At 42.5% G+C, this 24,175-nt stretch overlaps 1 protein-coding gene across 2 annotated transcripts in view; it reads right to left on the bottom strand.

Moving 5' to 3' along the window:
• Positions 1–11,029, bottom strand: part of VAT1L (vesicle amine transport 1 like) — a 46,713-nt gene extending 35,684 nt beyond the window's left edge. For both annotated transcript variants that reach the window (XM_042821472.1, XM_042821473.1), the window contains exons 1-3: positions 10,800–11,029; positions 5,580–5,709; positions 2,816–3,031 (exon numbers count right to left, since the gene is read on the bottom strand). In XM_042821472.1, the coding sequence (XP_042677406.1) occupies positions 2,816–3,031; positions 5,580–5,709; positions 10,800–11,029 (576 nt within the window). The remainder of the gene's footprint in view (positions 1–2,815; positions 3,032–5,579; positions 5,710–10,799) is intronic.
• Between the last annotated feature and the right edge of the window lie 13,146 nt (positions 11,030–24,175).

The following is a 24,175-nucleotide window of genomic DNA, read 5'->3' as shown; positions in this document are numbered from 1 at the left end:
TCCCTACAGCCAGCTATCTTTCCTACCGTGAAGATCACACAACTCCCTCACCTTGTAGCTGAATGGGAGGCAGAGTGCATTTTCTTTTTTTTCTACATTATCTTCCGATACCCTTTGAAACTTCCAGAAGTAAGTAAATCATCTTAACTAGAACACCTGGTCAGACACCAAATGATACCATCACATACTAAACATATCCCAGGCACAGATGGGAAAGCAGTTTGGTAGTTTCCTCCCTACCAGAAATATCTACAAACAAAAACAAGGCCACATAAATACATTGAGGCAACACAAAAATAAAGGTCCCTGAGAATTTTCCCTGAGTGCTTTCTGAAAAAGCTGCAGGATTCTCCTGAAGGGAGCTGGGGAGCCAGAACAAAGAACCTCACAAAAGCTTTTTGAAGCAACAAGTTCTTTTTTTTTTTTTAAACTGCCTGAAGTGGCTAAAATAATGATTGTGTATAATGAGAAAAGAAAATTACAAGCTTCTAGTCCCACAGGGAGCCTACTGTCTCATTAAAGTATTCTGGAATTTCTACGGCATTTAAAAACAAACTGGACAGGTTTTCTACATGGTGAAAACGTTAATGGACCTGGTATCTGTTAAAGCAATAAGACACACACACACAAATCTCTTCCTGCAGTGACTTCAGTGTCAGTTTTCTGTTTTATTAGCAAAGCACTTCATGAAAATAATTTGCTCGGTTGAGGCTGTTATATTTCTCAAAGGATTAACAGACAGAGTATAAGAGTGGTTTAAGGGGGAAGACTTGCCTTCAGCACATTTCCTCTGAAATCTGGAGCAGAAAAACACATCTGCAGAATGAGATTTTACCTGTAAGACCTACCAAGGAATGGGAAAAGCTTTTCCCTTCTGGTCCTAACGATACATGTTCTCCCCACCAAACCCAATAGCCTGCACAAGGCTCTGCCCCCGTGACACAGCAATCAGCATCCTGCCCCGCAGGCTAACCAGTGGATTTCCACTTCATCTGCAGCTCTCCCCAGATCACACAGATCTACAACAGTACTGCTCACTTTGACTGTTCCTCCTGCGCCTCTGCTCTTTCCTCTGGAAGCTCTGTTATTGAACTGCTTCACAGGGGAAAAAAACGTGTTTTTTCTCTTGGGAGCCATACAGGACCTTTCCCTACTTTAGCTTCTCTCAGAAGAGGCCCACAAGCAGCACAACACAGGACTATCAGAAAAATGCTCACTGGGTATCTGCAACAGCAGAAAGGAAGAAAGGCAGCAGCACCTGAACTGGATAGCCCAGCACAGGGCTTGCCCAGTGAAGAAGACTGTGTGTAGGCTAGTAGAGTGTTAGCAGTGCTTAAGGAAGATAATTAAGAAATAATAGAGATTAGTGATGCTCAAAGAAAAAAAAAAAAAAAAAAAAAAGAGAGAGAGAGAGAGAGAAAAAAAAAAAGAAAAATGTAGCAAGGACACTTTATCCTAATGCAGACAGTCTAGACAGTCTATTCTAAAAGTCCATTTTCTCTAAAGTTATGCATATGCACACACTCTTGGGTGTTTTGCTAATTCAGTATGCTCAGCCTGGGTCCATATAGAGTCAGCTGGGCTAGTGGCCTCACAGGTAAACACAGAGCCTTAAAGTCCTACCGAATATCCAGTTCCCTCAATGTGTGGCCTCCAGTTGTTTAAATTCCACACGACGAGATTTAATGTTATAGAACAATAAAGTCAGCCATAATGCTCTAGGTTGCACTGTGCTGAAACATAATAAGATTACAAATTCCATTCATTTACAGAAGTTTTTCAAGAGGATCATTTACTGCAAGTAGGATTACTGTTAGCTAAAAATACTTTGTGCAGGGAACTGATGAATTTATTCCTTTGGTTACAGACTTCATTTACATGAGAATCTAAAAGAAGGCCTAAGGGCATAGAATCAGGGAAAAGGTGTTTGGGGCTGCCTACCAGACACTTCAGCAGACAATAAAATATTAATTTGGCATAAATAAGGAATGATAGTAAAACAGAGGAGGTACTCTAATTTAAAAGGTTGAGATCTGCTCAAGTTCTAAGGTCATAAAATCTGTCTTATGGAAGAGGACTGCGTAATTTCCAACATAAACATATTACCTTGTAGGTGTCTTAATATTTTAATCAAGAGAGATTTTTCCAAAGATATTTGAAGCAGTTGGTAACACCATGTGTGGGCTTCTCATGTCACTGTGTGCCCTGCTGTTCCACCCAATCCATTCAACCATTGCCTTGCCTATGCAGTGCAATGTCTCTTTACCAACAACCCAAAACATGGCATGCAGCAGCCCCCTCTGACTCAAATTCTGCATTTGTATGGCATTTTCCTCAGATTTGGCACAATAATATTTTCCACTGTTTTCAATCCCAACAGAGGAAAAAAGTACACTGCCTTTCACAAAGAAACATCACACCTGCACACCGTATCTGCAGGAATATTCCAGCAGGGCCATTTACTGCAAGGAGAATTACAGTTACCACGAGGACCTTATGCTGGGAGCTGATTCATTTAATCCCTTCCTTACAGCCTTCTTTCACAACCAACAAGTACAAAGTGCAGAAAGGCAGGGATACAAAGTTTGAGGTAACACTTTCTTGTTCATTTCTTAGTACCTCAAAAAGGCTTTTGGTGCTTTTTGGGGTAGAGTTGATTGTCAGAGCATTTTTATTTCACCAAAAGCCTGCATCACTGTCTGACGTAGCTCCTGCACCACAATCCCTCATGTAGGAAAGACTGATGTCAAATCGAACTGCAGCATCTGGCTTACTTCAGTGACTTGATAGGAACGTAAGAAAAGCTCCAACTTACCACCCCACCTCCTGCAGAGTGAACCAGCACAGACATGCCCTCTCTTAGGTTAGCAACTTCAAAGAGCATCATGTAGGCAGTTACAAAGTTCATGGGAAATGCAGCAGCTTCAGAAAAACTCATGTCATCTGGGATCTTGTAGACGAACTCTGCCGGGGTACAAACCACTTCAGCCCATGCGTTGTAGTTTACAAAAGCCATGATTCTGTCTCCAATCTACAAACAAGAACAACGACAAAAAAAAAACATCGAGGATATGTGTGCAACTAAAACTGTAGGTAGGAAGTTCTAAGATCTGCACCTCTCTTGGTCAAGCTGTGGATGACAGATAGTAAAGATAATGATGCTCCACAGCAGTACAGAACAGGCACATTTTGGTCTCCCAAGTACTTGTTGTCACTTTGGCTTTGGGATATTGTGGGTTAGCTAAATGCTAAGGTACTGCTGACAGTTCTGAAAGGTTTATATCTCTCTTAGAATGAAAATACTGAAACAGAACCATCATTCCAGTTTCACTGAGAAGTCTCCTCTGTTTGAAATTCACATTCAAATTAGCAATGCATCGCTGGTAAGCATTCTGTGGTTTTCTTTTGCTGTTAGCAAAGTATATAAAATTTAAAGTCTGTTCAGATTAATTAGTGAGTATGATCACAGTCCTATATCCTTGCAAACAGAACTGACTACCAAAAAGAATGCAAAGGAGAGAGACCCTTTTTGGGAGTGATTTCTTAATAATAATAAAAATAATAATTATTAATAAAATCATATTTTCTATGAAAATTATACAGAAGCATGTCAGATTGGGCCATCCTCACAACTATAGATCACACCTGTTACATCTGGGCTCAGCAGAAATCATCTTTTGCTTTTGGTGGGAGGAAGAAGAGGCTGTTACTCTTTTACTCCCCCCACCCTCCACCTCCTCCTTCCCCTCCCCCCAAAAAAGGAGAGCTTTCTTTCAATATAAAGCATGTTTTTACACATCTCTATCAAAACGGACTGCCACTCCATGTCATCATATCACATAATAATGCAATCACAGCCAGTGAAGACAATAAATAGCTGGCAATATCTCAACTGTAAGATGGCCTGAGCACAACGCAACTTGAACAGGACTTGAACTGGAGGGGATCTACAAAGGGAAAGGAGGTCAGAAAATATAGGGTGCAATCTCAGCCATTCCTGCAGTCATTACAAACAGAGGTAACAGCATACGCCAACAAGACAACGAGCATCTGGCATCCTTCTATTCAGTGCAAAAGTTCCATAAAGAAGCTGACAGAGTATTACTGCAGCTCCATCTTGGGACATTCCCCTGGTGATGGGTTCATACCTGCGCATAGCATTATTTCAAGTTTTAGATCTTCGAAACACCACCACAGCTACATTGACCATATGTAAGAAGTAAAATACCTGGACTTGTTTATATTTCAGGAAGTTCACCAGGGCACAAACATGCTTTATGGTCAGAACAAAGTCATAATCTTCAGAGGCCCAGTATATTCATTCAGGGCAACATTACTCAGACAAGAACCACATGTTGTAGCTTTACATGATGCCCTTTAAAAATAGCAGGAACATTTAAACTGAAAATGCTGATCTATGTCAGAAAACTTCCTACTGTCCTTTCATAAAATATTCCTCCATGTGGACTACAGGTAACAGAATACTAGAGCTGAACAACTGAATCAGCAGAGTTTTTCAGATACTTAAGTTTCCATTCAGTTACTGTTTATCACAAAAACATTGAAAGATTATAATTTATTGCAAGGCAGAGACAAGGCAGGAGGGGGAAAATGGAGAAATGTCCTAAGAGAAGCTTATCATTGACACCCTACTGGAAACTAAATTGGCCATCTGCACTCAACAGAGAAATTCTGAAGTTTTTCCAGAACCACACAATTATTACTTTTAAATAAATTTTAGGTAATTGCCTTCTTAAGATCAAGATACAGTATGAATTTAGAAACGCAATTATACTTGATGACATGATAGAGTCAGCAAATAGCTGATATACGTTTGACATGCATTAACTCATTTGTGTCCTATTTCAGAATTTTTTATATCTATTTTTACTTACATTAGTAAGTAACAGAGTACGAGATTGGAGGGAATTGAGGTGTTTAACATCAGTAATGAAAACAGTAAGTAGAACACAGCACTGTTTATACACAATACACTGAAGAGTACGTAACGCCAACCAGCTCTGATAGCTTTATTACACACATTAACTATCTGTCATTTATCATTGCTCTGTTAGGCAAAACAGATTCTGATCACTCAAGAAGAAGTTAAGTCACATACCCAGAATCAAGGTCTCATTATTGTCTGCACTATATGAATGCACGCAGCTGTAAGAAAAAATGCTTATCATCAATGGGGCCTTGTTAGCTCAAGATCAAGAACTGGAACTAGCATCAGCAGTGCATGGGCTTCAAGGAATTGAACTATAATGACAGCAAACATGGCCAATAAAACTTAACTCAGCTGCTTTTACTTTCCTAAAGCTCATCAGTTCCTACAAAACCACCTGGATGTGCGCACAGCACAGGTGACTTTTCAGGAAGGATCTGAAGATCACACTGGTGGCTTTAGGTATTAATTGAAGAGGTCATTCTCATGCTTGGGAAGCAGAAAGGAAAAATTGCCATTTCAGATCTCAACGTGGTAATGAAGGCTGGTGGCAAAGACATAACAGAAAGCAATAACAATCTCAGTGAAATGGTACTTTTTAGTCTTTCCCTGAAATTAAAGAGAATATTACCTCAAATCCTTTCACACTATCTCCAAGAGCTTCTACGATTCCAGAGCATTCGAAGCCAGGAACAAGTGGTGTCTTAGGGGGGTTGTCAATATTCCCCTGTCGCACCATCAAGTCAATGAAATTCAAACCGCTGTAAAACACGAGGAAAAAAAACAACAAAATCAGAGTTATTGCCATACATCAAAGCAAAGGGGGAAATCTTGACCCGTGAGATGACAAAGACAGAAATCTTCATTAAAAACCTGGGCTCCACAGCACAGAACTGACCCAGCAGACATTCCCATCCTTCACATGTGGAGCAGACTGACTTTACAGCAGTATTGCACAGGCTGTGGGCAGAAGCACACAATGCAAGGCAACCACATCCATCCTTAAACAGAGCTCCAAAGCTTTCCGACTGCTTAGGAGTCACATGTAAAAATTCACAGGGGCCATTTCAAATTCATAACAGGGAAACATTATGTTTTCCATGAAGGCATCACTAGCTGGCAAATAAACCCAGGTCAATTTAACAAAGAGAAGAACCCTCAAACACTGTAGGTGTTTTGGTGGAACTGTCCTAAATTCAGAAGTGACTCCAAGAATGAATCTTGTGTTCATCTCACGTAGGAGTCCAAACTGTGATGAGAACTTGATCAGTTTTAGATACGCCATTATTTTACAACTATTCCTCCTGAACCACTTTTACACAGTCTTACAATGATTATTGAGGTCTTTGGAATCCTCAGGGCTCTTGCTCAGGATGTTTACAATTCCCCCCTGTAGCCTGAGCTTTACAAAAAATCTTGAAGCACCTTTGCTTTATCTTTTGTATGCCATCCAGTTTTATTTAATAAAATGCAGTTTCCAAGGCAGACTCCAATACAAAATGAAACAACAACTACTGTTGGGCCAAGGTTTATCCCCTATGTGTACATACTGATTCCTGGAACAAAAGCCATACACACAGTTAAAACTTCTAGCACTTATAGCAACACTCTAACAGTATGCTTCAGCATTAATCCACCCTTGTAAAACACAGCTCTGTGTTTATTATTAGCTGGAATTGCTGCATACTAACTCCCCCATGTCTATGAAGCTATGCACACTGCCAGTCCTACTCATGTGATATGATGCCAACAACTGCTCTGATACATAAAATTACTGATATGTACAAGAATTTATGAGATGGAGCTTTAGTCAGACGCTAATCAAGACGCTCACAGACTGAACAGACCCAACAAACAAAAAGAGACACACAGCACAAACATGAAGACAAGACAGCATTCATGAGATGTAGGTCAATGGGGAAAAAAAAATTAAAATTAAAAAAAAATCACCAAATGTAAATATTTGTAATTGAGGTACACAGTTTAAAAATGACCTGAGCCCATTGCCTTTAGCTCCAAAACTAGAATTACTGATTATTTTTGGAAAATATGGCTATAACAACCAAGCTTGACCAACTCGGGAGGAAAATTAAAAAATAAAAACCACGAACACACACCATACACATATACACAAAGCTCATCAAGGGTAGGAGGGTTTGGGCACAGTTGGGTTGGGAGCTTTGAAATTATTTTGGAAAGACCACTTCTTATCCAGCGGCCAAGGCCAACCCCGCGTTGCCACTGAGAAGTTGATACACGAAACAGAAATTCTGAACAACAAAATGCCTGTGAAGCACTCAGCATGTGAAAAGGAAAATAAGTAAATAAATAAAGATGACAACAACAAAACAAACACATAAAAAACCCCACAAAACAACCATAACCAAACAACTAAGCAATCACCATTAGTTTCCTACGGGCCTATGTGCTTTCGTGTCCCTGTTACTCTCATTTATGCATTCGGTTTCATTCCTCTGCATCCTCTCATATAAATGAGTTGCTATAAGCCAGATTTGAACAAGCCCTATCCACAACAAAGCTGAAAGTACAACTGGATATAGGATAAAACCAGCAAAATATTATCATTTTTAATCAGACAGAGAGCTCAAAAACAAGTAGCTATCTTAGTAACTATTTCCAGGACATACAACCTTGTCAAATCCTTCACTGAGATTCAATCTACAGCAGATAAAGGAAAAGGGAATTTGGCTGCAAAGAATATTGTAAAAAAATGTCAGAGGTTCTAGAGAATAACCACCATTCATCCCTTGTATCAGCACGAACCAGCATAGCCTCTTCTGGTGTGCAGTAAAAGAAAGTGACTGCTGTATTTCCCGTACACTCACACTCAAAAGGAAAAGAGTAAATTCTAAGTGACCCAATGAGGAACAGCGCACAGCTTCCTGCAGTCATGTGCTCTACATCCTAAATCAAAAGCTGCATGCACATGGAGATAGGGAAGCACATAAATTAGGCTGACAGAGGCTCTGCAAGGAGCTCTCAGCAAAGCAGCAAGGACAGTGGTGTGAGCTACACAGACTGCCTTACACGCCCATCTCCAAACCCACTGTTCACCAAAATTGAATTATCTTCAAATCTGACTTTCTAAGACTGCAATGCTTTGCCTTAATAGCTTTGAAGCTCTTGAATATTCACTTCTGTTATTGAGGTTTAACTTCGCTGTGTTTTTTTTAAACTATGGAAACTCCTGTGGGTGCAGTGTTCTATCATCTTCTTTCACCATCGGATCAGCAGTGGTCACTTAGGTTCTCTTTGCTCTGATCCACGCACTGCAGGACGCCCAGCACTTCCACTACAAAACATCAGATCACGCTGACCAACGTCAGCACTTTGGTTTGGACAGGAGCTGCTTTTGATCTTTCTTATTTCACTGTAAGATTCCAGTGATATTAAACACTGAAGTCACTGAAATACAACAGGGCAAAGAAGAGCACTGAGTTCTAGGTTCTTAAGTCTCCTTTTACGCCAGCAAGTAAATTGCCTGAAAATCACATGCTTTTCATCCAGAAACAGCCACAGCACATGATCAAGACTCCTTTTACAAAGGAAATTGATACACTGTCTCCTATTCTGCGGATTTCGTTCACTTGCTCTCAATTTTTTTAAGTGCTGCTATCTCAAAATCACCGGATCAGAAGGATCACTTCTGCTTCACTCCTCATGACGCACATGTATAACGGCACAAGGAAGAAATAATTATAACAGAGCAAAGAAAAATAAAAGGAGGTAATTGCAGGACACCACTCCTTACACATCTTATCTGAAATGTCCGTCTGGGATTGCTCGAGCTATTTGTCTCATCTATCGAACAACGCGTCCACTAATATTTTGTAGGCTGCAAGAGGCAGTAAAAACAAACAGAGCAATTTCAGCTGCTCTGTCATTATCAACCAAAAATTATTTCAGGAGATATGCAGAAGCTGTGACTCAGCTTGGACATCAATGGCTGCTCCATCCATTACTCACAGAATGAGGCTAACACATGACTCATCACAACTGAGACATTTTCAGTTGGATCACTGATGTGCCAGGCCTTCAGAAGGATAAGTCAACATGCTAACAGCAACGTACCCTCCATCACCTCTATTTATAGTGCCATACTACAAAATACACATGCAGAAATAATTTAACTGCCTTTACTATCTGTATTATTTATTATTTATCATGCGTACACATACTGCCTTAAAATAATGATTAATTTTCTCCACAAGTTAACTCTGCCATGAAAGTCAACTGCAGATCTGTTCCACTAAGCATTATTTGGCAACAATACGACCTAGAGCAAGCTCATCTTTGACATGCTCAGCACTGGGTGCATTAACAGGTGGATGCCACACGGGGAAAACCAACAGTTACTTCTGTTGCTCGGTTTCCCAGACCAGACCACAAGCCATCGTTGTCACCCTGACAAATCTTCTCTATTTACAATGAAGAAGATCAGACGAGTTGATTTTGCCTTATTTGGAAGAAACTTTGGTGACCTGAGCACATGTCAGCCCTACAGCCATGCCCAGACAAGCAGACCACGCAGATGGACTCAGCTGGCACGAACGACAGCTGTGACAGCATGCAGAGCTGCATGGTCTGAGCAGATCCACCGATGCCATAAACAGCAATCCTGGAACTCACACAGCTCACTACAGTACTAGAGCACAGCACAGTATCTCTATTTATTGGAAGAAAAAAAAAAGTTCCTTCACAGGAAGCTTGCTATTTGAGATCTATTCCTTTGATGGAAATGGAGTTCATGCAGACACTGAAGATGTGTGCAAATTCCTCAAGCATACAAAGGAATATGTTTGCATGTGCTTAGAATATGTAAGCTTTTGCAGGATAACTTTTGTTAACAGCTTAGGAGCATCACTAAGAAAACAACAGGACCTGTTCCTCAGTAGAATAACAGCTCCCAATAGCAGAACGAGCTACCCAAGAGCTAAATGGGCTACCATTACTTCTTCTAGCCTGGAACTTCTTGCATTTCTTATCAAAGCCATTAAGAGTCAAACAATTAAACAACACTCAGTAACAGTTATCATTCCCTGTTCAGGTCTATGGATCTCACTTCTTGTGGGTGATACTTTGAGGCTGTTGGGGCAGAATTCCTCCCCACAACCCTTACGATCCCCTGGTGCCAGCACCTCCCAGGCTGCGATATCCTTTAAGTCCCCGGGGAGCTTCAGATCTAAGGCACATGCACAGGGCGCCCATCCACAGGGTGATCGCCCACACCGAGCTGCCCTGCGACACAGCTCAGCCTTCCTCTGTGCTCGCCTTCGGGAAGCATCCTGCCGCCCAACTGAACAGGACAGCAGGCGGCCAATCTGCGCAGGAAGGCCCTCTCGTTGTCTCCTGCCACTTGAAAAGAAAATAACAAATAATTCTATTTTCATACAGGAACACGTGCACCGAGAAGTGGCTCCCTAGGAAGCACGATCTGCTTCAGTTGTCTGGAGAAAACAGAAAAGCTGTCTAGGAAAGCCGGCAGACCGCTAAGCGGGCAGGGACCGCGCCGTGCCGGCAGCCAGCAGCGGGACCGGCGGACTGAGCACCGCAGGAACCGACAGCACACAACAAAACCAAACCCTGAACGCGGGCGCACGCGGTTTTTCCCCGTGTCTCCCTGACGGCACCACGAAAATCGATGATTTTTGTCTCGGCGCCGCTCCTGACAGCGCACCCCCACCTCCGCTCCCCGCTGGATGCCGGGCACAGGCGGCGGCCGGCGGAAGCCACAAGTGGGGAAGTTCCCCCGCCAGGGACCCGCCGGCCCCGGCCCCACCCGGCACTGAGCCCCGCGCGCCCCCGCCCCGGCAGAGAGGCGATACTGGACCAGGCTTTCACGCGGATCTTCAGCTCCCCTTCCTGCGGCTCCGGCATGGCTTTCTTGGACACGCGCAGCTTGTTGAGCCCCCCGAAGGCGGACAGCACCACGGCTCTCATCTCCTTGGTGTCCGCCGCCCGCAGGCTGCCGCCCGCGCTGCTTTCGGCGGCCTCCTTGCCGCCCTCCTTCTCGATCATCTGCTCCGTCTCCTCCGCTCGCTGCGCTCCTTCCTTGGCCATGGCGGGGCTGCGATGCGGCTCCCGCCGGCTGCGGCTGTGCGAGGCGCGGTGCCGCCGTGTGGAATGGCCGCGGGCACGGCGCGGGTCCGCCCGCCGCCGCAATGCACCGACTAGCTGCGCAGCGCCATCCGCCTCCACGCGGCGGGAGGGGACCGCGCGGCCGGGGGAGCGGGACGGAGCGGAGCTGAGGCGGCGGCTCGGCGTCGCAACCGGCGGCAGGGCGGGGAGGGCGCTGGGCGTTCTCCTCGCGGGCTGGCGGCGAAACCGGCGGCCCCAGGTAGCAGCCTGCGGCCCTGCCTCAGCTGTGCCGTCCCCGAGCCCGGCTCCTCGCGAGGCGCGGCCGAAAAGTTCCCCCCGGGACGCGCGTTTGCCCAGAGCTGCGTGCGCGGTACGGGACGGGGAGCCCGGCTCTGCCCGGCCGTGCGTCGCGCTCAACAAGGGCGCAGCGCTCAGGTCTCTAATTGAGGTGCCTGGCACCTGAACTCCAGCCCGTCCCTCCCCTTAGGGAATGTAAACCACCTCCTCCCCAGATCTGCCCTCACATAGCTGAAGAGCCGGGCGGGTCAAGGTGTTCTTCACCACTTTCCTTTCTTCAGCTCTTGGGGTCAGTCGAGTGGGTGCTCTCAGCGCTGGGAAGAGCATCCAGGTGGACAGGTGCCTCACGGTTGACACAAGCACTGAAAGCAAGCAACTCGAGTTTGAAGCAGTTGCGATGAATATTTCATAGAATCATAGAACCTCTTGAGTTGGAAGGACTTTTAAAGGCCATCTGGTCGAGCTCCCCTGCAATGAACAGGGACAGCCACAGCTCCATCAGGTGCTCAGAGCCCATCCAGCTTGTCTCCAGGGATCGGACATCCACCGGCTCTCTGGACAACCTGTGCCAGGACCTCACCACCGTTACTGCAAACAACAACTTCCTCATATGAAGTCTGTATCTTCCCTCTTTCAGTATGAAGCCATTTCACTTTGTCCTGTCACAGCAGACCCTGCTACATTGTCTGTCCCCTTCCTGCTTATAGCCCTTATGGGTACCCAAAGGCTGCTCTCAGGTCTCCCTGGAGCCTTCTCAAATTCCAGTGAGTGTGTGCAGAGAACATCCCTATGGAACTGGGTGTGCATGGAGTGCTCCTTCCAGCCCTCTGCAACAACTCAGTTCTGTTTGAGAATAGGGATTGTCTCTTTGCGCTGTGGGTTTGTTACAAATCAGAGTTGATCAATATTCCTTATTTTCACAAAGCACTTATTTCATCTTGGGTTCTGTATTCATGTTGTATTTGGGGAAAGCAGAAAAACTAAGAAATTCCTTATTTACAACTGTAATGAGTAATGGAGTAAAACATTTTCATTCACATTAATGAGTGGTGTGAGATACAGCAAAAACAGTTTTTGTATTTCTTTATACTTAGTATGTGATGCTTTGGGATTTTCTTCCTAGTCTTGAGAAAGTTTGCAGGTATCATATTCTTTAAAGCCTATTTCTGAGAATTTTTCATCTAAGTCTGCTATAAATGAAGCAGTAAACAAATACATCTCAGGAGCAAAGGAGATAGAATGCCAGCCACAGGGGAGCTTTGCTGCCTTCATTACCTCGAGAAGTTCAAACAGATCTGATGAAAAGAGAAGTCCGCTGCCTTAAATGTCTTTTACATTGTCCTTAAGACATCTTTTGGACAAGGATTCAAAACCTGCTCATTAACACGGTCGAGAATTTTCTCTGTGACGTATGAGAATGATGCCATTCCTTTTGCTCTGAGCAGCGTGTGGAGGCATCTCGCTACTTTAAAGGTCAGGAAGCATTTTTTTCTTCCCTTGCTCCCCTGGTAATGGCATCAATATTCCCCTCTGTTTGCTATGCACAGTTAATTTGGTGCTGTAAAAAGGAATACAAAGTTCTATCACTTTAGATCTGGCCATTTGAATGCATGACCAGGCAGGCAGCAGTTGAATAAAGAATAACATGCATTTGATTCCTGATGATTCACTCAGCTGGCATCTTATTACAGTTCTAGCTCAGATGGTGAAGTGCAGTGGGAAAGTAAGATGGCTAGCACGTGTCAGCCAAGTGGCATCGCATCCCAAGTGATCCAAGGCACAGCTCACTGACACCGTACCGTGGGTCTGACACATCCCAAGTGAATTTGGACAGTGAGGTGGCATTTATTTTGCAGTGGATTGCCTGCTAGCGTAGTCCCCACTGTATGCTGATTACTTGGGAGTGTTTTGATTGACCCTGACTAACGATTTAAAGCTGTCTCTCTTCGTCTTTGATCTCAGACTGTAGTTTATCCTGAGTTATTGAATCGTATCCTGTTTGCCAGTCAGTATGCCCAAAGGATGGATGGCTATTCCACAGTTGGAATGTCTTGCCCAGGACAGAAGCAGGTCTTGCCCTCGTTGGTTGTGGCAACTGAGGAAACATAGAACTCCTATTTTTGCAGCAATGCTGAACAAAAGGCAATTAAGAGTTCTTTGATCTCCATCCTTATCTGCTGGTCAAGTGCTGTCATCCTTTGCAATAGTGACTATTAAAATGGTGTTTAGAAAGCACAGGAAAATGGAACAGTATACTTGTGGAGGAATGCTGGCAGTTACCATCAATAGTTCTCATTGATTCCAATCCTGTATTTTCAGAACACAATCATCAATTCAATGAAAGGTCCGAAGTGTGACTGTGTCAGGGACAAACCTGTCTTCACCACAGACACTGCTCTGAGCGTTCGTGCCTGGATTTCATGGAGGGCAGCTGCCCTTCAGAGGAAATCTAATTGCAGGTCTATCATACTTTTGGACTAAGACAGGTAAAGAAATGTTTGTTACTGGAAACACAGACCACATGGAAATCAATCAAAAACTGCAGTAGCTCAGTAGTTTGGTTTTGTTTAGACCCTGAATAATGGCTCATTGCTTTGCTCAGAGGAAGCAATGTATAGATGGCAGAACCAAACCCCTAGAATGGAGAATACTGTAGTTTTCACTGAGACATAAATCAAATTACATTTTCTTTCAACTTATAAAGGATCAAAAACATTTTTAAGATGAGTGATGCATTTTCTTATAAAAACAGTAAAACAATGGGGCTTTTTTGTCTGTTTTAACACAAAAAAAAATTGTGCAGTCTTTATGTTGTGTTCTAAAATATTGCTTTCTTTAAAATCTTCTGTTAAAAAAAATATCTGTTTATTACAGGGTAAAAAACAAATCCTCGGGACTCTCTTCACTTTTCCATCTTATTCAACATTTCTCCTTCCAGCACTGTGCACTATGAAGCCTCCATCTTGCTTGACAGCAGATGCATCTCATGTTTTCTGCTTTGAGAGCATGTTCTGAAACTTATTTCAGCCACTGTTCCAACCTGTAGTCCACAACGTCTCTTATCAATAGGAAAATGCCCTCATTGATTAGTTTTTTCCTGTATCCATGCACTGGCTATATTAACAAAGATGTTTGCAAAGGAGCCTCTAACAATATAGCATGCTAGATTTATTTCTTTGTCTGCTTTTTGCAGCCAAGAGAAACCTCTGTTTCCCCATGTTTATTCACATTGAGGTAACTATTTTATTTTATATTGGCCACGGGCTTTTTCTTACTGGTGCAGCAATGTATGAATCATAAAGGCAAAAGAAGCAATTCTGTCTGTAGTCACTGCAAAGACCTGCACCTTTTCCTTCAGTAGATAGAAGCAGCTTTAAGCTCCTCAGAGCCATCAGGAATTGCATTTTAAATTAAAAAGGACAAGAAAACAAAGCAGTCACAGAAGATTTGGCATGGCCAAGGTATGCTAATGTGACTTATCTTGTGACCACACGGACTTTCACTTCTTCATTATTTTTTCATTTGTCTTGTGCAGAAATTGTGTTCAGGTACTTCAGTGATGGATGCAAAAAAACTTCATTTATGACTATTTTTATTAGAGCCATACAATCCATTTGTTTGGGGACTTGGTGCAGGAAAAAATTACCACTTGGTCTCTTCCCCTGCTGCCTGTGCAACTACTGAGAGAGGAACAGTAAATCACCACGAGCAAGGTTAAGGGAGATGAGTACATTAGGACTGTCATTGCCTAGAAGTGTGGCTCAGAATGTGAGCAGACTGGCTGTCCTGTCTTGACTCCATCATTTCGATTCTGTATGACTTATTTCCCTGTTTATTTACCCCACATGAATAATGACCAGTCATAGACTTTCACAGCTCCCATGTAGTACTGTTCAAATGCTCAATAGCCTTAGGTTTTTTTCAGGATATTACAGTGCCATCTGGGAATACCAGACGCATTCAGACATTATTCAAACTTTATTCTTTAAGGTAATTCATAGCTAAAAATCATCGCAGCTGTTAGACCTGCTCTTGAAAGCACTATGGTCAGTAGCTGTCCACTTAGCTCTCTGGGGATGCACACAGTGCCTTATGCACTTACTTTGTGTGGCTCCAGGCATTGAAAAAGAGTAATCATACTTGGCATTTTGACTCAGTTCGGTCTCAGCAATTATAGAACCCAAGTAACTTGTTAAAAGCTTGTGAAAAAATGTCACTGAAGTGTATCACAGAGTTGAAGTGTATAGAAGGATGAGAATTCAACCATCATGGGATTATGTTTGAACAGGATATCCAGCTGTTGTAGTGGATATAAGGAGGTGATATTCTTGGTTATGGTACAGTGCTATCGTCAGGAGCATCTGTCTGTGATTGTTGTCTTCCAGACTGATTGCACCTAATAATGCATTGTATTTCTGATTAAAGTTTTCTTCAACAAACTACAGTCTATTGAATGGCTTTGTGAGCTGCGCTTTTTTCCTCACTGAGTACTTATAATACAGGTGCCTCCTGAGTGTGCTGAAAACAAAACAAACCAGAGCAATCCACAACAGAATTGAGCTGTTAGGTTTACAAAGCTGAGCTGTTTTGTGAGTTTCTAAGTTACAGTCCAGTGGCACAGGATGTAAGCATTGCTGGTCTGGAAGCAGTGGTGCTTCTGGCTTGGATTTAGACCTGAAGGCATTATACAAATTCACAGCACAGTTTCTGCTGGGCTTACAACACAAAGAACTCTTCACCTCACAGCGTCGTGATGCAGCTTTCAGTACCATTTCAGTTGTGCCCTCTCTAATGGGCCTTTGAGGAAAGGAACAGGATGCTCTTCAGCACAGTTCTGCTTTCTTTGGAGTGTGTTATCAGGCTATTAATCATCTCTTCCATACACATCTCACTCTTTTCTATTCTCTATCAGATGATACTTGGAAGAAAAAAAAAACAGCCAAAAAACAACAAAAAACCCATACAGAGCCCTCATCCCCAGCTTATTAGGAGATTGGTTTGCCTTGAGCACTGTTCACGTTAATGGGACTGCCTGCTACAAAGCTGCTGGGTTAGACTGCATTTGGAACAGGCAATCACTACGTGAAAGCACGTGAGTTTGCAAGCAGGGTCTCCATCCTGTGCTGGAGTTAATTTTCTTCACTGCCACTGGCGTGGTGCTGTGTTTTGGGTCTGTGACCAAACAGCACTGATAAGGTGCGGATGTTTTGGTTCTAGCTGAGCAGTGTTTGCAGTGCCAAGGCCTTGTGTTTTGAAGGCTGCCTGGCCAGCAAGGAGCTGGCTGCTCAAGGAGCTGCCAGGGGCACGGCCATCACAGCCCGCCCTGAGCACAGGGATCCCCCGTGCCGTATGGTGTGTGCTCTGCAATGAAAGCTTCAGGACAGAGAGCAGAGGGGAAAGTTTGGGGCTATGACTGAAGGCCTGCTTTCCAGGAAAGTGGCTGAAATCTACCTGTTGCTGGGAGGTACTGAATAAATTCCTCCTTTTGCTTTGCTTCACTTATCGAACTGCCTTTATCACAACCCGCACATTTTCTGTTTTGCTCTTCTGTTTTTCTCCCAGTCGCGGTGTGGGGGAGTAAGCGAGCAGCTGTGGGACTTGCTGCCTGCCAGGGCTAACCTGCAGCACAGCCAAAAGGCAGATGCCTGCCTCGTGAGCCAATGCAGCTTCTTCGAGTAATTTTTCAGGAAAACCACTACATTAGGAAGATGTGAATCGAGTCTGAAAAATTGTAATGCCTTTCCTACCCAGGGAAGTGATGCTTTAGACTAAAGTAAAGCATGCAAGTGAAATGCTTGAGGTAAACTTGTTCTATCAGTAAGTGCACTGTTCTGAGCATTTGTATATCTGCTAGAATAAGTGGTCCAGTTTTATGATTTACTGCATCTGTAGTAACATTTCATAGTTCAGGAAGACTTACAATTTTTCAGACTTCTGAACAACAAGTATTGTAGTCTGAAATGGAGCTGCTTTGCTGTAACTTGCAGAAGAGGACTGACTGTGCCATTCTGTTTCCTAGGGGCTTTGAAGAAGTACAGGCTTATTTTCCAATGTACTTTTCCACATTAATCAACTAATCGTTAAAGAAAGGTGATTTTCTGGAGATGGAATTAATGTAAGCCTTGCATAGCAAGGTTACAACTGAGATAAATGATTCTTCAGCACTCCTGTTGTTAAAGGGCTTAGAAAATTTGATGAAAGGGTATTTTCCCTGGAAGTGTTAGCTCATGGCAGGTGGATCACACAAGTGCAGGCATTTGCCTTGTCCTTTTAAAGTGAGAATTCAAATGCTGTCTACATCTACAGGTGAAAAATAAAAGTCAGAAAGGGTTAATGCAGAGAGCAAAGTTAGTATGAAGGAAATTGAGATCTCTCAGGAAGTGATTGTTTTGTAATATCAAAGAGAAAAGCTCTTCCTTCTTTTGTTGCATAAGAAAAATACACAAGTTTTTCTGCTTGAAATTTTAGCTATGAGCTAAGCAGCATCCTTTCATGGCGGGAAACTAGCCAGCATCCATCTTTAAACGTGGAGATGCTGAGTAGTATCTGGAGTCCCACATACAGGTGACGTAGGTTGGCTTTGCAATTGGGAGAAAGGACTGAGTTACTAAATCAAAACCAAATATCAGTGTTATCTTGGCTAAACTGCAGCATCAGACTTACTGCTGCTGAATGTCATCCAACTTCCTCCGAGTCCTTGAAATCAATGAGGTTGGCTCACGTAGTCCCAAAAGACCATGAAAGAAGGAATTTTTCTAAGAAGACGCCAAACCTTCAGTCACCTCAGTTACCCCCTAAGCAGGAGGATGGAAGAAACCCTAAATTACTTCCAAGTTCTTCCAGTTTAGAGATGATAAAGATGCTGTTATGCTAATCAAATTAAAAGAGGGAGAAGAACCTATACGAAAGTATCAGCTAGGTTCACAAGAGATGAATACTGCTCCAAACTGTACTGTAAGATTTTTCTCTTATGGCAATAAATGCTAAAAAGATGTTGGGGGGAAATTGAACACACTTCATTTTGAAAGTGAAGCATGGGTGGAAACAAGGAGTGAGGAGGGCAGGCACTGCACCTGAGCAAAAGAATCTGGTATCACTTCCTGGGAAGCAAGTACATCAAAAGAGAAAGCCATGTGAATTTTCTCAAAAAAACATTAGTAAATCAATTCTGAAAATGTAGGTCTTATATGAATGAAACATGCCCTTAGGGCAGCAGGATGAAAGTTCAGTTGTCTGAGGTTCTGTAGGCAAGAGCAATCAGGAAATAGGTTTCTGCTGGGTTCTGATTTTTCCTGCTCCTGTTATCTCAGGCAGGAGATAGGTTTCCTTATGGAGAGCAAGAGATTCCTTTATTGGGAAAAAGACCTTCTGAGAGGGTCAGTCCAGCCTAAATAACAGCATATCCCAACCCTTAATGTATGTGCTTCTTGATGGAATTATAGGACATGCTTCACAGTCTGCTCTGCTTTGAACAGTGCCATCTAAGAAGGAAGTCCTTGTGCAAGACTTGCAATACATTATCCAGTGCTGATGACCCTGGGATCACCACCTACACAACATGCATATGCTGCTCGTCAATGACAGAGCTTAGAACAACCTGTAGGTCACACCTTGCAGCTCTCTGCTCATTGATTTATGTATGTGATCGAAGTCACGCCTTGCTGAGTTACTTTCTATCCTCTGAGCTGCTGTAGCAGATTTTGCACTTCCACAACCCTCCATTAGCAAGGTAAAGATCTTTTCAATTAGCCTAATACATTTTATCTCACAGCTGGGTAGGAAGAGTACACAGATTAGTCCACACAGAGTTCTGGGAGACAATCTGTCAGGAACTGACAAACTATAAATCAATCTGCAACGCATGGAGACAAAGTCTCCAGCACCAGTATGTATTCCCGCTTACCCTTCCTCAGCAGCTCACTGCTCATTTCCAAGAGCTGCTGCCTCAGCTGTGTTGGCTCAGCTGCTTAAAAGGCCACACTGAACCCCACCAGGGACTCTGTGGCTTAGAACACCCCAGAGTATCAGGCACATGGAAATAAACATCCATCCAGCAAGAACTTACAGGAACAGCTTCTATCCATTTTTAGCCAATGATCTCTTTTCCAGACCTATTCATATGGGGTACCATAGCCCTCACTTCTCTTAAATATCTGTCAGTCTGTGTGCCAAGCTGAGCACAAGCAAAGGTGTGAGATTCCTGCTGTGAGCTGTTTTCCCCTTTTCTGCTTCCAGCTAGCATAGAGGAAGCAGAGGGCTGTGATAGAACACCACTTGGCCAGGGCTGGTCCTCCACCAGAAATTCAGGTCTTGACTCAATTTCAAACTGTTCTATGTTGTTTTTTTTCAGATTTCAATATATTTCACCCTGCTATATTACACATTCAGAGACTCGTCTGAGCACCATCGTTCTCTTAAGATTGACTTATTTTGTAGGTTTTGGGCAACTGTGTCATTTCATGTTTCCTGAGTTACCGGATGATGTGGGAACTCTTCTGGATGAGCCAGAAAAATGCTACCAGTGAGAAGCTGTAGTGACTTGCTTTTAAAAAGTAAGTCAGATTTTGTTTGTGTTCTGGGGGGCATCAAAATGACATTCTTTAACTTGTAACGCAGCCAAACAGTTTCCTGATTTTTTTTAGAAGTATAATGGTTTGTTTAGAGTCATCAGGTGCCAGTGACAACCTATACTCTGTGGTAGTTAAGATGAAGTAGTTGCCATGACAACTCAATTAACTAAACAAACACATCTGTATGCTGCAGCAGCTCATGTCCTCCAAATCATCTTTACCTCCGCACAAAGCATTTTGAGTAGATGTGCAAATGAATTCCCCCTCACACACCCATTCCCTTTCCTCCTCCCCTTTCAGCTGGACAATGAAGGAAATGTGGAACTACATATACTGCTCATTTCTCTTGAGCATCTCAAATAGAATCAATCATAATAGGAGCGCTGCTGCTTCTGGCAGTGCAGGAACTCAGGCCAAGTCATTGCCACCTTCCTTTTCTCCCTCCTCCTCCTCCCCCTCTATCCACCAGACCAATTAGGTCACCTTTCCAAAATTGCCTTTTAGTGCCACTGAAATTAAAAGAAATAAAGGCAGTTTGTGGATAAATACACACTAAACAACCTGCTTGCCAATAGAACTAGCGCAATCAAATATGATAGTCTGAGCTTGTCTCTAAATTAGCAGGTTTGGATAATGCAGGCAGCATAGCAACTTAAGTTAGATACCTCCATTCACTGAAGATGTATGAACTCTGGAATAATTGACATACCTAAGGAAAGCTCAGGTCAGAACTAAGCTTTAATCACCTTCACTACAAAGGAATGTAGTGTTGCTTTGTAAAGGAATAACTGTTCCAATACCTCCCTCAAAACACAAAGCATGGAAGAAAATAGATAAAAATGAAGGATTCCTTATGAGAAAGTTGTTGAGGTTACAACAAGTTGAGGCACTAAATGCAATATAAAGAACAGATAGCATCCATCTACAATCATTTGTCAACAATGGTTGTGTTTGTTGATTGTTTTTGGTTTTTTTTTTTTTTTTAATGTTAGAGAGCATCAATTTCTATGGTCCATCTTTCACCTTTTGTGTATTTATCTGTCAGAAAAGGTGTGCCTTAACAACAGCAATAAATGGAGCCTGGGTGAGGAAGGCATAAAATGGAAGACAGAAGAGAAATAAAGCAGCAAAGCACAAAGGTACATGCCAATCTTAACAGAGCACCTGACAGACTCTGCACCATCACCATTTTTTCTGATTCTGAAAGAAGCATCAAATATACAACAAAGACCTATGTTGACCAGGGAAATCCTCAGTTACACCACACTTTAATCTTAAGAAGAGTCTTAAGTGACCCTTAATGTGTGTGCACTATTTTGCACAGAACAGTTTACACAAATTTCACTGTGGTAAATTTTATCCAGCATTGATTCTGATGGGATAGTAGAAATTTTAAAGAATAGAACAGGGGATCTCACTCAAGAAAGCAAACAATCTAATTTTGTCCTTCTTACCTGTGATGGTTTTTTTAATGCCTAAAATTAAACACTTGTTTGCTTTAGCAGAGGATTTTTTTTTTCTCCCCCGACTCAAGTCATCACTAGCAATTTAGCCAGCAAAGTTTTTTTTTTTTTTTTAAAACAGACTTGCTCCATACATTTACCTGAAGTAGCTCTAATTACAATTTTTTTTTTTTCCTTAGAAAAAAGTAGTAATTCTACCTTCAGTATTTTTTTTTTCCCTCCTGTAGTAACACATAGATAAAGTGCAAAACTCTTCCCCAAAATCCCACTATTAACCACCTCCAAGAACCCACATAAAGCTTAAATACTGTAGTCTCAGAAGTTAACAGTGCAGTGCCATGTTTCTGGGCTGTCTGATTCAAACAGAAAAAGATGGATGGACTAAGCATTTACTTAAGATACAACCCTCACTTTTGGAAAGCAGACATACATTCTGACTGTTTTTAAGATGCATCACCCCACTGTACTACAGTGAAAGCTCAAAACTTAAACATTCAGTGAATTATTCTCAGACACATACACCTGAAAGTCAATGGAAAGTGCCACACTGAAAGAACTCAGGCTTGAGAAAGTTTAATTATATAGAGAAGAAGCGAAAGACTGATGATTGTTCTGAAGAATTCCAGAAATGTTATGAGAAATTGCAGAAAGGATTAGTTGTGCTGCCCAGGGTGTAAGGGAATCCAGTGCTCCTCTGTGAGGTGGCCCAGGGGGCTCCGTGCTGGTGGCTGAAAAGCTGACTTCTGCTTAAGCGTAGATGGCTTCATTCTGACAGGCACCTGGGAGAGAATTTGGACTGCCAATTCAATAAGAGCTCTGGTCCTACTCATCTGAGCAGTTTTACTGAAAGCAAGCAAAACTTTGTCAAGCTGTTGAACAAAGCACATTTTTGTATTGAATAAAGCTACAATTTAACACGCTTACTTTTCTAATGGACAACTTCACACAGTAGACAATCATCAGCATCTCTCAAACTGCACTAATTTCCACCAGCTGCAGAGCTGACTCACGGTGCCTAAATGTGACTGAAGCACCTTTAGATCCTGAGCTCTGCAAAAAAACTCTGGGAGCTGTATGACTGCCCCCTATAGAAACTGTGAACATCTGTCTGTCCTGCTTAATTAGCCTTAATGTTTAATAAGTACATGAAATATTTACAAAATGCAGGCTGTAAGCTGCACAGTTGCCAAGCTCAAAATGGTCAACAGAATGTACAGAGCTGCATTTCTGCCTCTGCAGACATTACTGAGAAATTCCTACATAGCCAATTGTTTCTGAATTAACATTTCTCAAAAAGCAAGGTTCAAGAGCAAAACTTCTCCAATGTTCGTACTCAACAGAAAGGCTCAGATCTTAAGCAGGGCCTCTGAATGCTCACATGGGCCTGAAGGAGATGCAATCACAGTGAAAATTAAACTTCCGAAACCCAGCTTGTAAACATGATTTGATTTAGAAGGTTGAAATCACAACAACAACAAAAAAGATGAGAGAAAACAAGCTAGGGAATTAAGTGGTTTTTAATTAAATTTGAATATTTTCCTATGACTTGGTGTTTTAATTGGGCAAGATACACACAACCTAGAGAGAAGACATCAAACACACAGTTACATATATCTTGTTAAAATGTAATAATATACCTTTTAAACTATCTGGGAAGAATCTAACAGCTCTATTCAGTGAGGTTTTATTCCAGTATTTATTTTGACTGATGGTCCTAATTTCAGAGCAATGCAGTACGTAAAGTAGTGTGGCAATCAGTTATCTTTAGTCACAGCTAGTGAGAACAACAGCAAGTTTGAATAATTAAAATCAGTATTACAATTTCTAATAACAGGAATATATTTGGAAGACCATTTTCAGACTCAACAGATCTTTTTTCCTGCTTGATAGAAACATTTTTCTTAGTTAAGTGCACTTTATCGTTCATTACTAGGGCTTAAGAAAATCAATTATCCATTTCCATGGCTTCACTAAACAGCCTTATAATGCAGTAATAAGACATTGTGAGCAAGGTAGGCTATGGATATTAGAAATCTGCCATTCAGTCTGAAGGAAAAGCACAAATCCAGGCTTACAGCATATCTCCATCTAGCTCAGCCACTGCTGTACAGTTCATCTGAATGAAGTGGAAGAGCACCATTCTTCCTAGCATGTTAGAACACATTCCAGGAAAATTATTTAGCAAATGGGGTTGATGCTGTTCCCCACGTCGTAATGCAAGCTACACTGAAAGGCAGCTGTGTGGTCAGTCGTGCTGCTGAGGAGATAAAAGTATACAGCCCTGTTCCAAACAGCTTTAAATAACACTGGTTGGATAATCCCATACCTGGTTGCCTGCGGACCACAGGAGCCCATCTAAGGACGTTGTTCTGCCCACTCCGATAGGAGTCTTACCTGGCCAGGCTTGCTGCGCAGCACCTGGGAGGTGGCACCCTCTTGTGGTGCACATGCAGTGCTGGCTGCTCATCCCTTCTCTCCAGAGCACAGCTCTTTTCTGCCATTAGTATCCTACAAATTCTTTTTCCCTTATTGGAAGGGAAATTTAATCATAACCACACCAGTGCTTTGCTGTTTCCCTTCATCAGGCAGATCCTGCTCCTAAGTCACAGAAATCCTATGCTCTTGGCCTCCAAATGATACTTCTCTTTTTGCTGCCTTTATCTTAGTTCACATTAACAGGCTTTCACAAGCCTGTTACAAGCTCTCAGTCAGTAAGATTTGCTGCCTTTTAGCCATTTTGTGCCTGATGATGTAGAGAATTACTCAGGTAAGGAACAATTCGATACCAGGTGTTTAAA

The sequence above is a fragment of the Centrocercus urophasianus genome, unplaced genomic scaffold (genome assembly GCF_019232065.1).
Source record: "Centrocercus urophasianus isolate 14NV4802_14NV808 unplaced genomic scaffold, USGS_Curo_1.0 seq_2, whole genome shotgun sequence".
NCBI classification, from domain to species: domain Eukaryota; kingdom Metazoa; phylum Chordata; class Aves; order Galliformes; family Phasianidae; genus Centrocercus; species Centrocercus urophasianus.
Note: the sequence above shows the minus strand (reverse complement) of the source record. Positions and strands in the feature narration are given on the sequence as shown.